Consider the following 16838-nt stretch of genomic DNA (forward strand, 5'->3'; position numbering starts at 1 on the left):
CTCCAGCTCACTTATTAACTGGACAGCAAACAGGGCCCCGCAGCCACTGGCTGTCACCGCAGAAGAAGCGCAGGGCTGGAAAACTGGCTGCGGAGGGCGTCGGGGCTGCCAAGCGCTCGGGGAGCGGCGGGCGGGGGAAAGGAGAGGAGAGGGGGCCGGCGGGCGGGGGGCTGCCCGTCACCCTCTCGTGGGGCAAGAGCCGAGGGGGATGGGGATAGCGCCGGGGCGGCTCGCTGCCCGCAGGATCCCCGCAGCCCAGCCCGGCGCGGGCAGCTCCCACCGCTCCTCCCCGGAGTCCGGTGCCGGCTCCGCGCCGCGCCTCCTCTCCTGCCCCATCTCCTGGGGAAGCAGAGGCGGCACCGCCGCGGAGTGCGCGGGTCAGTCGGCCCCTCTGCCGGGTCCTGCTCACCCCGCGATCCCATTGCCCCCGGATAAAGAGAGGCAGGGACTGAATCGCCCTCGCCACAGCTGGCTGCCCGAACTGCCGAGCTGGGACGGGCACGGGGAGGGAAGAGCAGAGTGGTGGGATGTGATGCAGCAGTTGTCTGCTGAGCAGGAACCATCACGGAGAGCTCCGCTCGAAAAGTCTGCTATCACCCCGCCCTGCTCTGGGAGGGGGCATGAGAAAGAGCTCTGACAGGCGCTGGGCAGGAGGACATTGCTTAACTGCGTACAGACAAGTGAAAATGTCCCGCTGTCTCCTACAAAGGATTGCAAACTGTTTCTGGATGTAGAGAGGAAGCTGGTTCCTCTCCACCCCTCTGCCATGCTTATCCCAGTGGGCAGCAGACACCTCTCTCTGCCCACTGCTAGAGGCAGCCTTGCCCCACAAGGCTAAAACTCCAGCAGCCTAGTGGCTCTGACAGAGGTATTTACTAGGACAGTCCTGACACAGAGACCAAACATGAACACAAACAGCTGAAAAATTTACCATCACGGCTGGACAGGCCAAGAGAAAGGCTCCCTTTGGTAACATGAGCATGCTATTCTGCTCTATCTGGGCCATGCTAGACAGGAGCTCCTCTGGCCACTAGTAGTGGGCTGCCCAGGATACTCAGTGCCATGCCAAACATTTGCTTTCCCTTCAGCCTTGAGGTGGATCTATGCTGAGTTGCTCTAATTTCTGTGTCAAGGCTTGCTTCACCCAGCAAAGCATTCTTTCCCAGTGTTTTCCTCCCTGTTGTCCACATCTGCTTGGGCTGCTGTCTTTCTACCTCAGTTTTCCAGGAGAAGCAGAGGTGAAATCAGGGAGTTCCTGTTTATAGCCTCTAGCTGCTGTTGATAGCCTCTGTTGCAAACAGTACAGGCTGGTGGTCAAGGCACATGGATTGCCTGCTTATGACTTGGCTTACTCAGACTTTCCCATATCCAACATTCTTCTGCCCCAGCACCATCATAGTGGTCATTACTCTCCTTGATTCTCTGTCTTCTTGATCTTCTGCCCCACCTGCACAGTTCCCTCTAAACCCCTGTATTTAAAAAAATATCCTTTTGAAGACATGAGCAGAAAAAGAAAAATATTATACATACATAAAGATAGCAGTAACATATTGTTACCTTCTCCTAGGTAAGCCTCATTCCCCCCACATCCCTGCTTGTCAACCACTGTGAAAGCAACACATATTCAGGAGCAGGAATGGCATTGCACCCATCTGTAGCTAGCTAACAAGAGTCAGTGCTGAAGGTGATAGCTTCTCCCAGCACGTGCCAGAAACCAAGGCAAAGTAGCTGAAGCCGTGGCATGGAGAGCATGGGTGTGGTAGGACAGGTCTTGTCTCTACAGCAAGACGTGTCTGGTGGTATTCTGCAAAGCTGGCAGCCCACAACAGCAGTGGGGAATGCCTTCACCTCCTTCACATCCCTGCTCCCAGGGCTGCTGGGTTCCTGTGGAGCTGCTCTTTCCCCAGGCTTCAGCAATGAAGGCCATGTGAAAGAGTTGTAGGCAGGTTTCCAGCACTACCCAGTGTTACTTGGCAGCCAGAGAGTGCTAGGCAGGGCTATAGTAAAATAGTGCAAGCCCCATGTTTGGCCTGTTTCACCCTCCCCTTTCCCTTCCTAGGCTGCTTTCAGTAGCCTGGGACAGTAGTGGCAGAGCTGGAACTGCAGTGCTGCCAAGGGACACATGAGGAAAACTCTCACTTTCCTATGGAGGCAGAGAAACAACAGTAAAAAAAGAAATGCCAGAGCATTAGAGCCTAAAAAGGAGCCATGGGTAAAATCTCATGTGGGTGGAGAACACATCTCACACACTACTAGGTCTGGAGAGTTAGTCAGCGTTATCCATAGCAGGGATGAAGGCAGCCTCTCATCAGGCAGCAGGTTTAAAGCATACAAAAGAGTTTTGCACAAAAGACACCATGAAATTACATCATCAAAGCTGAAAGTTAAATGAGTGCAAAAGAGGATAAGATGAATTCATAGAGAACAGGGTCACCCACAGTTATCAGATCTTGAAGTAATCATTTGATCACAAATTTCCTAAGCCCCCGATGGGTAGAAGAAAAGGATTATGCTGTTTCCCTAACTATCCCTCTAAATCCTTGCCCACCACACAGCTGGAGATGAGTGCCAATGAGCTGCCTGTTTGATCTGACCTAGCATGGCCTTTACACATTCTAGGAAAATGACAATAATACATTTGGACATGTTTGAAAACACCAATGAAAGCAGAAACAAACAATAGAAGATGTTAGGACTTAGAAACAGTGAAGGAAGTAAATAAAAACTTCATTTGGAAAATACGGCTAATACATCTGGGATGGATCATACACTCCCCCACCCCCCACCCAGATGTTCAAAAATGAAGAGACCTTGAGGCAGTGGGAGAAAGAAGGGGAGAAGGAATGCTCTGTGCCACTGTGGTGAGAGTGAGAGGAATGTGAATGCAAGCCCTGCCTCCCCACCGTTGCATTGCTGATGGGCACAGGCAGCAAGGAGCTGATTCTGCTGGAACTTGCCATGGAAAGACTGCATCTGATGGGTTCACTTTAGTTCTGGCCATATTGTTAACAGAGGAAGATTGGAAAATTTGAGGAAAGTTCAAGCTAATAGCCATAAGAATGAGCAAACTGTGGGGAGTTCTTGCTGAAAGAAAAATAACAACAGTGACAAGCTTTGTTTGCCTTGGCAGAGCTATGACTGTGGCTGTACACGGAGACACGCAGCCCTGTGAGCAAGGGGCACAGGCCCACTGTTCTTCACCTGTCTGGGGGGCTGGGAAGGTGGGCTGCAGTGCCAGCATGATGCCAGTGGGGCTGCCTGGAGGAGGGAGAGGGAAAATCAGAAGAGAGGACTGCTTCTGTCCAGTTCACAGCTTGGGAGAACGAACTGCTTTGAGGAGGTCAGCATGAAGCTAAGGCAAAGGAAGATGTGGTTTGGGCACTAGCAGCCTTCCCAGGAGTGAGACAACCTGTGTGAGGTGCTCAGAGCCTGGGAAAGACCACAGTGCATTTCTCTACCAGGAGGGGATGCTACCCATCCACTGGGATCTTCAGAGCTGACCTAGGAGAGCATCAGGGAACTGGCAAGAGAGGAAATCACATCTCAGGACTTTTCCATGTTTAGTGCCAGAAGCTCCATTCCACTACTGGCAAACTCCCATTTCTGGAAAACAGCATAAAAACTTTTCTGGCGTCAGTTCAGAAGTCTTTATTATGATAAGCATACAGAGGCTTGTGTGTGCATCAAAACAAAGATCCATTTCTTCAGGGCTGGGCCACAGAAAGAAAACACATGGCCTGGGTGGCAGGGACTGCTGTCCTCAGTGTGCTCTCCCCAGTCCCTCCTGAACAGGCTGTTGAGCCTGTGTCAAAGCTGGCAGCCCTGCAGAGCCTGCACATCCTGCCTGGCACAGAGCATGGGAAGAATTGGGTGGAGAATGAAGGGGCACATATCCGGCCCAGAACTGCTCTGGGAGAAACTGGGAAGCCCTGGCCAGCGCCAACACTTCAAATCAGCCTTGCAGTGCAGAGGTGATGGCCCCACTTCTGAGAGCTTTCTTCCAAGTGGAGGCCCCACTGTGCTTTGCTGTAGGGCTGGAGAAATCCGCAGTAGCCTGTGCACAGAGGAGAGGCAGGAGGAGAGTACTTAGAGCCTGGGGTGAGGAGCAGTTTTCCTGCAAGAGGTGAGTGTTCTCTGGGCTCTCTTCTGACAAGTTCCAATAGCTTTGCCCCACACTTGACACTCAGCTGAATATAGGAGAGCTCATAGAGGTCATCAGTCCCAGCGAGACCAGGCTGCTCTTGCACCCTGCAAAGCTATCAACTCCCTCTGCAAAGAACCTCCCCAAAAATGGACCAATCAACATTTGAACCCAAACCAGAGATGCTCATCCCACCACCTTGCTGCAGCACATCTCAGAGCTTCCTAGGAGCCCAAGAGAGCTCTCTCTTCAGGAGAGACCAAGGTCTGGAGTTTTGGCAGCGCAGCAGAGCCGAATAGTGAGTAAATATGTGATAGACAGAACATGTGACGTTAAAAGATGCTTTACCCAGGAAAAGCAAAATGGTAAAGCAGAAGTGTCTAGAAATTAAAGCCAGAAGCTGTCAAATTAGAAATAAGGCACAGATAATTATCAGTGAGGCAGATCAACTGTATTAACAAGAGAAATGATACATTATTACTGGCGTATTTGGAAACTCCCTCCCCTATCATTAGTGGTCTTCATGTACATGTTGGGTGGCTCTGGAACACACATTTGAGTTGAATACAGCTGGATCAGATGAAACACAGAAGCAAAGAAAAAGAATGTTCATAAACTTGAGCTCTTTGACCAAGGATTTTGAGTAGCCTCCATGAAAAAATTCCTGCAATAACAGGAGAAATGTAGAGAAAAAAGTCATAGGCCATTCTGTGAAAGTTCACTTCCAGGCAGTAACATGCAATGGTCTCACTCTGACAGGGTACCTTCAGTCAATCAATTCCTGGAGCCTCAGGCTGCTCAACTGCCATGTTGTCACCTTAGAAGTTCTTATCCTGGAGAGATTGCTTTATGAATGAGGTCTAAAAGTCATAAGGTTTAAAAATATTGTATCATATTTTGCATTTATCATAGTTTGGGCCCTTTTGGTTGCACTCAAGTAATATTTAAAGCTTAAAAAACCCCAAAACTCAAACCAAAAAGTGAGATAATTAAGACAGGGGGAGCAAGTGAAGATGCCAGCTGCTCACCTGGCTCCAGAATCAGGAGCTAACAGTATTAATACTATGGGACTAGCAATGAAGATACAAAACATTGTAAAAGCTCAGATATTTGACATAAATTCTTAGCAGGGACAAGAAGAGCAGACTGGAACAAGCTTTCTTTCCACACCAGCTTCCACATGAAGTTTTTGCATCAATTTCTGACATGTCCTAATGGATCTGCCAGTTCTCATCATGGACACCACTGAGCAGCGGCCAGATCCCCAAGGAGGTCTCAGGAGAGGAGCTGCCACTCGGCAGGTTTCCATGCTGTTCACGGGAAGGATGGATGCACCAGCTCACCTGGGGAGCTTCTCCAGGGCATGGGCTCTGCTGCAAAGGCTCCGTATGCAAGGAAAGTGGCATGCGATGGGCTGTGCTGCAGATGGGGCTGGCTGGGCAGCAGAAACAGCTCTGAGCACACGTTTCTCCTGCATGCCTTCCAGCCAAAACCTGCCGTTCATCTCTCATCTACCTCTCTTTGCTGCAAACAACAGAAGGAAGGCTGCATCCCTAGCTGAATTCCGACGTCGCAGTGTATTTGCAGATAAACAAAAACTGGTCAGTGGAGTCATAGCAGGTGAAAGGTCATTTGCAGATTGAACTGGATAATCTGCTTGAGGCAATATTCTTTGAATAATATGTGTTTCAGTGGAGCCACTCAGAAGGAAAAGTGGCTCATATTGAGAGATGGTGATGGAGGATGTGAGACAGAGGCTATTCTGAAATGCCATGACTGGGAAAAAAGACCAAGTTACAACTGTCCAGCTGGACTCAAAAGCCTAAAAAATTTCTGTTAAGTGAACAGACCTGGACCAGAGATATATGAATGGGTAACATAAAGCATAGCTCAAAACCAGTGACTCAACTACCTGCTGAAAACTTTGGTGTCCAAGTTTCAGAAAGATGTAAAGCTTTTAAAAGAAGTGGAGTCGAGAGCTGCAAGTCAGGTCAGCAGAGACCACTTTACAGACTGAAAACCAATCTATTTAATATGATATAATGACAACTTGCAAGCACCACCAAGGAAAAAGGGATTTTAATAGCAGAGTTACTCAGTCTTTTGGAAATGGACAGAACAAGGTCCAACAGAAGCTGAAGCCACCTAATTCAGATCAAAAATAAGACACAGGTTTTTGGAAGAACAATGATCTGCCCAAAGATCTTAGGACAGGGTAGGTTTTTCCTTTACCTTTAGGTTCTTCAGTATATTAGGGCTTCTACTTCCAGGCATGAAGTAGAAATAACTGGGTGACATTTTCCAGCCTGAACTATGCAGAGGGACAGACTGGGAGAGCTCTGTGTCTGTGCTTGCCTAAAGGAGAAGGCATTGTTGGGGTTGCACATCCTGACCCCCTCCACACTGCCTACACCTCTGCTTGGGGAACAAGGTGTGTCTTTGCTATGCCTTCCTCTCTACAATATCTGCTTTCTTTTTGCCTCCACACTTACAGGTCATTAGGAGAAGAGATTTCTGAGATTTTGTGGGAGGTAGACAGGCACCAGTGGTTTCTGAGTGTTTTTACAAAAATGGATTTCTGATTTACCTCTCTCTTTTTTGGACCAAGAAATGGAAAAATGGAAGAAAGTGATTCATAAACTCAATCAGTGGCATCATAGTTGTGTGGGCTGCAGTATGTGCACTCACAAACCCTGGGTCTTGTGGCCATAGGACAAGCCTGTGCTATGAGGAAAGGAAAGGCAAATTTTCACTAATTTTGCTGGTGGAAAGAGTGGTTCAATCTGTGCATACTCATGCTGGTTAACTGCTGCCAGCTACCCACAGGAACATTATCTAATAAACACTTTCCCTGGGTTGGAGGCTGCTGTATTATCAGCACAGTGACCCTGGATTGCTTTAGTGGCTTATACCTGAGGGCACACTGATCACACCAGAGTCCCTGCAGGCATAGAAATCACTACTGGCCAAGGAACCTGGGCCAATACAAGCTCTTCCTACAAAAAGCAGCAATGTCTGGTTGGGAACTTGTGGCTTGGTGTACCTTAGGGACATGGGAATGGCTCAGTGCAACAGTGAGCCAGCTTTGGTCCAGCAACAACATCAGGAAGACGTGGGAAAAAGGCATTTTGCCACCTTCAAAAGGAGCTGACAGCCGACAGAGCCCAGCTAAGGGCTGATGACCACAAGCATGCTCAGTTTCTTCATCCTCATCCCTTCTTTTCCCAGAGTGGCATTTGGGAGCCTGACCCACCTTCAGGGGCCAGCCAGGTGCAAGAGCTGTACCCAGCTGTAGGGCTGCTAGAGCTCAGGGCGCAGGGAGGTGAGCAGAGGTGTGCTGGTGCAGAAAGGGCTCTTGGGAACAGCTTCAGCAGAGAAGGAGCAGGATCACCCTGTATGTGATAGCTCCCAAGAGCTCAGTGGGATGTGTGACCCTGAGATAACCCTTGCAGGAGCACTGGCTCCCAAAGATTGCTGCCACTTTTCTCTTTATAATGCTGTGCACAAGGCAGAAACCAACAAGCAGCAAAGTTTCCTTGAATGAAAGTATGACCCACTCAAGGAGGGGACACGAGCTTGTCTGTCCTTGGCAGAGAAGGTGGCGAGCCTGATGTCCCAACATCTGTCAGTGCAAGTGTGATTCAAAAGAAATAAATGCCCTTGTTGTACAGTCAGAAGCTTCAGTGAGAGGGACTCTGCAGTACAGCCTCCTCTGCCGGGGTCTCCTAGCCCTGAGCAGCCAGGGTGACATGGCTCCTCTCGCCTTCAGGTTCTTCCTAAACAATCCCCTTCTGCAGGCACTTGGGCTTGTGGAAGAGAAGCCAGGCAAACAGGAGCACAGACACCAGCACAAGGGAGCACAGCACCATCAGCCCCACGTAGCTGCCGTGGGACAGAGGGGGCCCGGCTGGCTCCTCTGCAGGGATCATGTTGGTCAGGTTCAGCATGTAGCCCAGGGTCCAACCTGCATCACTGCTGCCAATCTGAAACAGAAGAGCAGAATCAGTGCTGGGAGGCTGCCTAGGGCATTGCCTGAGCAGTGGCACCCCTTGGGATCAAGGGCCAGGCTGTGCGGCAGAGGCTGCAGAGACCTGCTGGGGTAGAGCCCTCCCCACCAGGAAACACACCTTTCCAAGGAAGTGGATCATTTGCCAGTTGTCTTCAGTGAACTCATAGCCATTTTCCAGGAGAGAGAGGATGTAGGCTCCAGAGAAGCAATATTCACTCAAGTACTTTTCTTTGATGTGGTGATATGCTGTCTTCACCTAGGGAAGGAGGCGATCACCAGACTGTTAAACACAGCTTCCCACTGCTCCAGCTTGTGCCTGAGCATCCACTGCAGGTGCTGGGGGGATCTTCCCCACCTTGCTCTGGAAATTAATCCCAGCCATTTATCCCACAGAAAAGTATCAGCAGCCCCAGTCTACTGCAACAAGCATGGCTCACCTCTTGCCAAGGCCGGGCACAGAAGCTCTCAATAGTGCTGGTCACTTTGTTCAGGGCAAGGGGGTTTGGTTCACTGGTCAGGTTCAAAAAGTTCATCACAAAATAGAAAGCAGAAAAAGCCTGAAGGAGAAAGATTCTTTTAATCCGACTAAGCCACAAATCCCACAAAAGAAAATGGGTTTTTTTATAGGTAGAGAAATATAAGAGGCAACATCACACACACAAGAGCAGGAATGTTTTCAAGAGTGATGTAATTTTGAGGCATACATCTCAATTTTGAGGCTGCTGAGAGATGGAGGTAGGAATTATGATATCCTGAAGAACTTCTGTGAGCTCTCTCCTTTACATGTGCCAGTGGCACACAGTGAACACTGATTGCCATCACAACCATGATCCCATTTTGGTAACTGAGTGAGATGGGTGCGCAGCCAATATCACCACAAAGAGCAGAGATGATGGTCTGAAAGGACTGTACAGAGCCCCATCATGTAATCCAAGGTCCAGAAACCCCATCTCTGCCCATGACCAGTAGCTGATAGGCAGGAGGCAGCTTAGGAACAGGGCAAGATTGTATTAGCAGTTCCCTGGAAAGCCTCACAATTGCTGAGCAGCTCTTTGCAGCTCTAGGACTGATGGTCAGCATGGTCACACATAATGTGTGTTCAGAGTGTGCACTGTCTCCTCATCATGTCTGGGAGGCAGATAGGTGACTGGTTTCAGTAGCACTCCGACACTGCTGGGTGAATTTCAGGTCTGGTGCCACCACTGACCTCAGAAGACAAGGTTTGCAGGAGCAGTGTTCCTGCCTGCAGCAGGCTCTCCTGCCTCTGGTGCTGGACAGCTTAAAAAATCAGTAAGCACAGCACCCCAAGGAGATGGGTTAGAATGGGAGCAGTGCCGTACTGGTAGGCCAGTATTTACTGGGGTAGCTCTTAACATGTCTGTCCTCACAGCAAGTGCAGCACTGCTTTCCTAGTTACATTCCCAAAAAGCCATCTAGTAAATGATTTCCTGCCTCAGTCATGAAGAATGCACTCTAGCATTACTCTGAATTTCTGCTCTTCTGACATTCTGGATCACAGATAATTGAAGAATGAGTGAAGACTCACCCCAAAATCCCCTTGTAATGGAGGTAGGTATATCCCATTGAAGGAGCAACTGGAGTAAGGACAATTACTTTTGTTGAAGAGTTTCTGGATGTTTTCTCGGCACTTTTGATAGTCCCCCTCTCCCTTTATGTACAGCTGGCTGAAAGGTAATTCCTTTTTCTTGTCTGATGTGCAAGGGTTTTTGAAGAAGTCACTAATATTTATAGTCCTCTCATAACCCTTGTGAAAGCATGGGTCGGGGAAACTGCTGTTCTCCACGGTCTGAAAGTAAAAATCAATCCAAGCTGTTATACTTTGCTCTAGAATAACACCCTGGGAAAGAGCCACAAGGAGGGGTGGCACTTGTCACAGTACATCACATCCAGGTGCACACATCAGGTCAAAGGGATAAGGATGGCTTAAGGCACTGGCTGTACAGGGGAAGATGTGGGTGCTGCCACAGCCTCCCTGCAGGACCCTGGACAAATTCTTTTAAGTCACAGTTTGTGAAGCTGTGCTGTTGATTTAGGTTTCTCAGAGATGGTAAAATGTCACCTTCCCTGAGTACTTCAGTTAAATGCAGTTGTCTTGCTACCCATGCCCAAGAATCAAGGCATCTCAAATTGGTAGTTTGTATAGAGAACAATGACATTTCCCTAATCCAGACTAAGAGGTGAGCTGGCATGCAGCAACTTTTACAGCACCACTATCCCAAAGCTAGGAGAGCCCAGGATTGATCAATTACACATGTAGATGTACTTGCCTGTAGATCCCTGGCCAGTTTCTGCTGCAGAGCCTGGTCCTTCCCGTAGCAGAGAAAGCTGTGTGTGTACACTTGGTAATCCTTGCCATAGAGACGGAAGTAGAGCTGGTTCTCTGGGGACTCAGAAGTGAGGTCCTTTGATACAAAGGTAATCTGTGTGGAGGCTCCTCCAAGGTCTAGTGCTCCTGATGTCTCACTTAAGGATTTCAGGGAGTGTAGAAGCTTTTTCCAGCCAGACTGGGAAAAAAATATCAAAGTAAACCAGATATATTGGGCATGGAGAAGATTTATTTTGGAGAAATTAAAAAGAGAAAGAACTATGAGGAGAGAAGCTGAAGCACAGAACACAGGAAACATGGGAAGTCCTGGAGGGGGCATGAGATGAGAGCTGGAACAAGACATAAGAAAAATGAAAGCTTGTAAATACAGAAGATGGATCATGTCCACATGTTTGCAGGAGGGCAAAGAATATGAAATCCAATGCTATTGTTATGACAAAAACCAGTCCACTTACGGTTTCAGCTCTCAGAAGATTTATAAGCTCAACAGGAAAGAATCATAGTCAAACTTTTCAGAACAGAAGTATTTTAGATCAGGAAGCGAGAAGGATGCTGTACCCAAGCAAAATTATTGAAGATGCTGGTGTTTTATTTCAGTGCTTGAAACCTAATTATAGTGGTGCATCCTGATACCACTAAGTATCAGGATGTACTCACAGCAACTGCTGAGGCAAGATGTGCAGCTTCCTGATCCCTGGTAAATGCTTACAAGGGAAGAGAGTGCCTGTGACACCTTCTTGCAAGGCAGGACTTACAAAGTGCTGCAAGCCAATGATTCAAATGTCTTGCTATAGATATACTACCTGCTTGAAATTGCCCAGAAGGTAGTTAATGGTGATCCATCCATAGGCTCCTTCTTCCTGACCAGTGATGATTCTGGCACCCTGGAAGTTGAAGGGAGCTGAGCGTAGTGTGTTTCCTACTGAGGACAAGACTTTGTCTGCTGCACTTTCATTCTGCAACCTGGATGAATAGAAAAAAGGATGGAGTAGCTCTGGCTGACAGCTCTCTATGTGCTTTATTCTGAGTAGGAAGGCTGCAGCTCCCCATCAAGTATCAATGATCAGAGGTTGGTCATTCGTGTGAGTCATCCAGCTCTAACTGGCCATGGTCCTCTCTGTCACACCTTGACAGCAGAGCTGCCACCAACTCTGACACTTACAGACCCTGCAGCTGGAGCGGTAGGTACTTGGAGCAGAGACTAGAGTTCTTGTTCTGTAGCATGTATTCTGACAGGAGTTGCACTGTGGAGACACCTCTCACTCTTTACTGTCACCATTAGAGAAGAAATCCAGAAGATATCCCTAGGAAGATTTCCCAAGCAATATATACCAAATATATATTCAGTTCCCTGTCCTAGCCAGGAGAGGTTTGGGTCACCCTCATGAAAATCACAAATTGTAATTAAAGGAGGACGTGATTATAAAATTACCGTACCTCTGTTGGCCCTCTGTAGGGAGTTGCAACATATTTGGGCTCAAAAATCCAGGCCTAATAACAGACTGTGGGGATGTTTGAGCATCCCTTTATTATGGGGATGTCAGGGCATCAGCTTGGGCACTGCTGATCTCCTGGTGTCTCTGTGCTGCATGTGGATGCAGGAGATGATGGAGAGTTGGGGTGGGTGGGGAAGCAATGGAAAAGTCCAGGGGACTCGGGGCTCAGAGAGGTCAGCAGCAGAGGAGGCTATCTGGGCACAGTGTGAGCTGGCAGTGTGTCCAAGGACTGTCCCCCAGAGGCCCCCCCTGCACATCCATGGGGGTCCCAGGTGCAGTGCTGCAGGAGAAGGGGACAAGCCCTGCAGTACCTGAGAAGCCGCATGCCAGCAGTTGCTCCGAGGTAGACGGGTGTCTCTTTGTGCTGTGCTGAGGGAATCACCTCTTTTGCTTGTTGTAGGCACTGTGCCAGAGAGGGACCTGCCTTCTCTGTGGCATGGGAGTAACCTGAGATCCCAGGGCCTGCAAGAAGTACGGACACTTTATAGTTCAGACTCCAAGCATAACCCCAGAACGCTGTCATGAGCGGGTGTGTTAAACTGTGTCACAGGCAGCAGCATTGGATTCAACCATACCATTTCTGAGGAGCTTTAGAAATCCTACAGCACCAGCTAAGCCCAATGCACATCGTGGGTGGGCACAGTGCCCAGCATCTGCCACCCTTTCTCTGCAAAGCAGGCTATGAACTAGCAATGAGGGCTGAGACAAGCCATTTCTTTCGCATGCCCTGAACATCTGCAGTCTCTTCTCTGAGAAGAGACTGCCTGGGTGTACCCTGGATCTGCGCCTGAAAATCCCTGACCCTTCCATGCTGGCTCCTCCGGGGGCAGATGCTGTCATTTTTTTGTGTACTTTCTACTCACACTACAACACTGGGTGTTTTGCAGCTATTGTGTCTCATGCTAACCCAAGGAAAAAAATCATTGTCCCTCTCTGCCATGTGTCCCCTGGTTCCCTGGACTGCCCCAGGACCAGTGCCTGCATGGCAGCAGTGAAGCCCCATTTGCTCCAGCTTGCTGTATGCTCAGGGTGCTGCCTGTGACGTGGGATGCTGCAGCACTGAGCAGCTATCACAGCAGCTTGATAACAGTAGGGCTCTCTCCTGCACTGCAGAGGCCTGAAAAGACCCCAGGCAGGTCTGACAGCATCTCAGAACGCAGCAATCCATGATGGTCTGTGCTGTTCCTTGTTGTGTGCAGCCCTGGGCATCATTTATGCCTTCCTAAACCACACAGTATCTACACAGCAATTAAATAGAATTGAAAAAGCGCCATGACACGCATAAGTTGAGCAACCTTAAGCCACAAGCCCTATGCACAGCTTGCACAGAAGCCTTGAAAAAGAGCAAACCATATTCTCCCCTCTCATTGCTTTCATCAGCACTTCAGCAAGAGTGCATGCAGACATTTTATTTATTTAAGTACATTCTTTGGTGTAGTTCTTTCCAAAAAGCAATTAATTCCAAGCATCCTGAAAACAAAGGAAAAAGTGGATCCATTTTTTTTCCCCAGGAAGGTCAGGCACATACAGCTCCCCATGGAAAGCAGCGAGATGCATTATCTCACAGGTGTAACACAGTTTTTACTATTGGCCTCTTCCTCTAGATTTCTCCTCCCTCACCCTTTTATTACATTATATTTTCTTCATCCCACGCCCCTTCCCCAGCTCCTTTTTCTCCTCTTACCTTCAACTTTACACACCTCCACCTGCTTCACCACCCCGGTGTCGTTCTCCTTCTCTGCTGGCCACTCGTACACGTAGAGGTTGGTGTGGGACGATCCCGCATCCAGCACGATCCCATACTGCGGGCAGAGCAGAGCAGAGCAGAGCCCATGTCACACCCGAGGCTGTGTGCTGGCCCCACACACGGGGGAGCAGGCACACACAGCCCCTCTGTCTGGCAGCCGTGGAGCGTGTGCCATTGCTCCTCTCAGGAGAGCTCCAGTGCAAAACTCCCAGCAAAAGAAACAGGAGCAGAGAAACTGCAAAGCTGGGACTGGTTACTTAAGCCATGATTCCCTGTGAAGTGTAGCTGGTTTTACACAAAGATGTAAAACAAGATGTTGAGGTGCATGGAGCCAGAAAAGGAGATTAGCCAGAGCCAGCAAGGGCAGCAACATGTCTGTGAGCACTATGGACACCTAGCCCCTCAGCTTGTTTTCCTCTAAGGGTACCAGCTTGTAATACCTTAATATTCTTCGGAAGTGGCTGGTTTTGGGTCACTGCTACAGCAATTAAAGCAATTACAGCCAAAGTAGAGAGGAATCCCAGGATGAGTAGAATCGTTCTTGTTGAGGACATCTTTGGTTTGGTACCTGTGACTAGAGCAGAAAAAGGATGTTAGTATCCCAGTAGCCCATCTTTCCTCACCCCAAAGGCATATCTTTTGGCATGTTCCTGTAGTCCTTTTTCCCTATGAATATCTGCCTTTGCCCACCAGGTTATGTGTTTGCCTGTGTTTGCAGAATTGGCACAGTATGATAAATCACACACTTTGCAGAACTTGTACCACTCTAATTCCTTAAATGTTACAGGCATATTTGGGATAACCTATCTAACAAATTAAGATTTTTGTGGTTTAATATACATGGTTAGCAATAGAATTCTGTAAAAAAGGCCACTTATGGCTGATGAAAATCATTCACAACCAATATGTCATCTGAGCTCTCAGAACCAATATAGATATAGTTGCACCTGTTAGTGGCTAGCATGATGCCATCTTTCACATTTTTCTGCTTTGGATAATCCTTCATGTATCCCACAGTCAAAACCTCATTTCACAACGTAGACTTGGCCAGTTTTGCAACTGTTTAATAAAATAGCTGTTTAATATTACATGAATCTCTAGAAAGGGTATCAGTGTAGTTTCCAGATTTATAACTTTGATGTAAAGTCAACATTTAAAATAAACAAATAACTCCAGAGGACATATGTGCTCCCACTATGACATGAAATCCATTTCCACCAACAGTGATGCTCCATACTCAAAAGCACTGATCATCTGACTCGCATGGGAAATTGTTTCTTTTCTCCTTTTACACAAACACTCCAGAAGATGTTTAGAAGTACACTGCAGTCATTCAAGATGGCAACACCTCAGTGCAGGCAACCACATCAACTATTATCACACTCTGAGAGAACCTGCTCTGCACCTGTATGCCAGAACTTGAATTCCAGAGGTCTCCAGACCTCCAGACCCAGATTAATGCGCCAAATCCATCCTGGCACTTCATATCGTGCATGCAAATATGAAAAGCATTCAAGTGCTGAACAGGATCAGCTTCAAACTGCTCTGGTTTTATGTGAGAGGCAGTCCCAGGTTCCAGAACTATACAGTGTTACCTGACCTTACAAATGACCCTAAATCCTCAAGTTATTCACAGAAGTTAGCCCAAGTGAGAAGAAGCAACACACCTCTGGAAATCTCTAACTATAGACAAATAACAGCTTCTTATCTTCTTAGAAAAAATGGAACCTAAAAGTGCCAATGGAGCTAGCTTTGAAGAGCCCCAGACAGGCCCATTGGGAATGTAACACTGACCCAGAGCTCTGTGTTCCCTCTGTGTAAATCTGCTGAGGTTAACTGTGAAATTTGGAGGCTTGTAATGCTCACACTTTGAGTGCCTATTAGAGGGCCAGCATGCTTGCCAATATCTCCAAGAATGCAGCTTAAAAAAATAGCCTAGTGCACATACCAGACAGTAGGAAGTAAGAATGTATTTTATCCAACTCTATTCAAAAACGCCCAGATCTCAGGGCTTGAAGTGATTAAAAACAGCAGAGCATGACAGCTGGGAGACCTTCCTTCTTATTGGAGAGAGTAGTTGGCTCAGGTTATGATAGCACTGAGCATGTCTGTAGAAAAATATTATTTTAACCCTAGAGAAATGAATTAAAGCAGATGCTATAATGTAAAATTAGCTGCACAGTATAGATATGACGTTAGCGTGCCTGAAATCTGAAACTGCTGCTGACAGTTGCACAGCACATCCACGTAATTATTGCCACCCTTCCTCTGAGATCTTGCCCAGAGGCAAACATGAATGAATCTGTTACATGTTTGCAGTCATAGGAATGAAGGATCTGTGACTTTGCACAAGTTCTAAGATTTTCAGGTTTCCTGTTGTGATGGGTGTTGTCAGACTGCTGTATCTTTTCAGCAGCCGCATTCTGAAAGTGCCAGCATTGGCAGCAAAGCAGGAGCATTGTTCTCACTGTAATGGACCATCCCAATTATGAACTAGAAATTCCTTGTCTGAAGGCAGAGGCATAATGATAATTGTCTGCATCTCACCTGTGGCCTGAGATTAGTAATTTTTTTTGCCAAGGCACGTTATTTACTTAACCCTGAATATGACTTTTGCCTGAATTTTAGTTCAGTATCATGAGCATTTTTCAGGACTCTGGGGTTTGTAGATAGCTGACTTCATTGCTGTATTCCATACCAGACCATCCATCTCTGTGAACTCTAATGCTACCAAGAAGCATTTTATTGAAATGTTTTATACAAGAAAAGGTACAAGGTGATAAGCATAATCCGCAGGTAGTGTAACAAAGTAATAACCTTCCAAAGAGCACTCAAAATGTACAGACTTGAATACTTGACAGACTTGTTTAAAAAAGACAAACTTATTTTTAAAAATCCAAACAAAAACCAACACTGCAAATCTATCTAAATAATTCAATGTAGTTAAAATTCACTTGCTGTTTGTTCAGAAAGGTGAGGCATTTAAAAAAGTTCCCTTTTCTGTGCACTTGGTTACCTGCATCAGCTGTGGGTGTAATTGCAGGTTCTGCAGGGGCTAAAGAATGAAGCTATTCCAGCTTCCTCCAGCTCCTTGGAGT

General features: G+C 47.5%; 1 protein-coding gene across 4 annotated transcripts in view; it reads right to left on the reverse strand.

Moving 5' to 3' along the window:
- Window positions 1–3633: 3633 nt before the first annotated feature.
- The window catches only part of ENTPD1 (ectonucleoside triphosphate diphosphohydrolase 1), a 32173-nt gene continuing 18968 nt past the window's right edge, over window positions 3634–16838 (reverse strand). For all 4 annotated transcript variants that reach the window (XM_041461255.1, XM_041461256.1, XM_041461254.1 and 1 more), the window contains exons 2-10: window positions 14181–14314; window positions 13678–13795; window positions 12305–12455; window positions 11301–11460; window positions 10439–10675; window positions 9697–9957; window positions 8588–8707; window positions 8269–8406; window positions 3634–8124 (exon numbers count right to left, since the gene is read on the reverse strand). In XM_041461255.1, coding sequence (XP_041317189.1) covers window positions 7918–8124; window positions 8269–8406; window positions 8588–8707; window positions 9697–9957; window positions 10439–10675; window positions 11301–11460; window positions 12305–12455; window positions 13678–13795; window positions 14181–14314 — 1526 coding nt within the window. In that variant the 3' untranslated portion in view covers window positions 3634–7917. The remainder of the gene's footprint in view (window positions 8125–8268; window positions 8407–8587; window positions 8708–9696; window positions 9958–10438; window positions 10676–11300; window positions 11461–12304; window positions 12456–13677; window positions 13796–14180; window positions 14315–16838) is intronic.

The sequence above is a fragment of the Pyrgilauda ruficollis genome, unplaced genomic scaffold (assembly GCF_017590135.1).
Source record: "Pyrgilauda ruficollis isolate IOZ18807 unplaced genomic scaffold, ASM1759013v1 scaffold15, whole genome shotgun sequence".
In the NCBI taxonomy this organism is placed as follows: domain Eukaryota; kingdom Metazoa; phylum Chordata; class Aves; order Passeriformes; family Passeridae; genus Pyrgilauda; species Pyrgilauda ruficollis.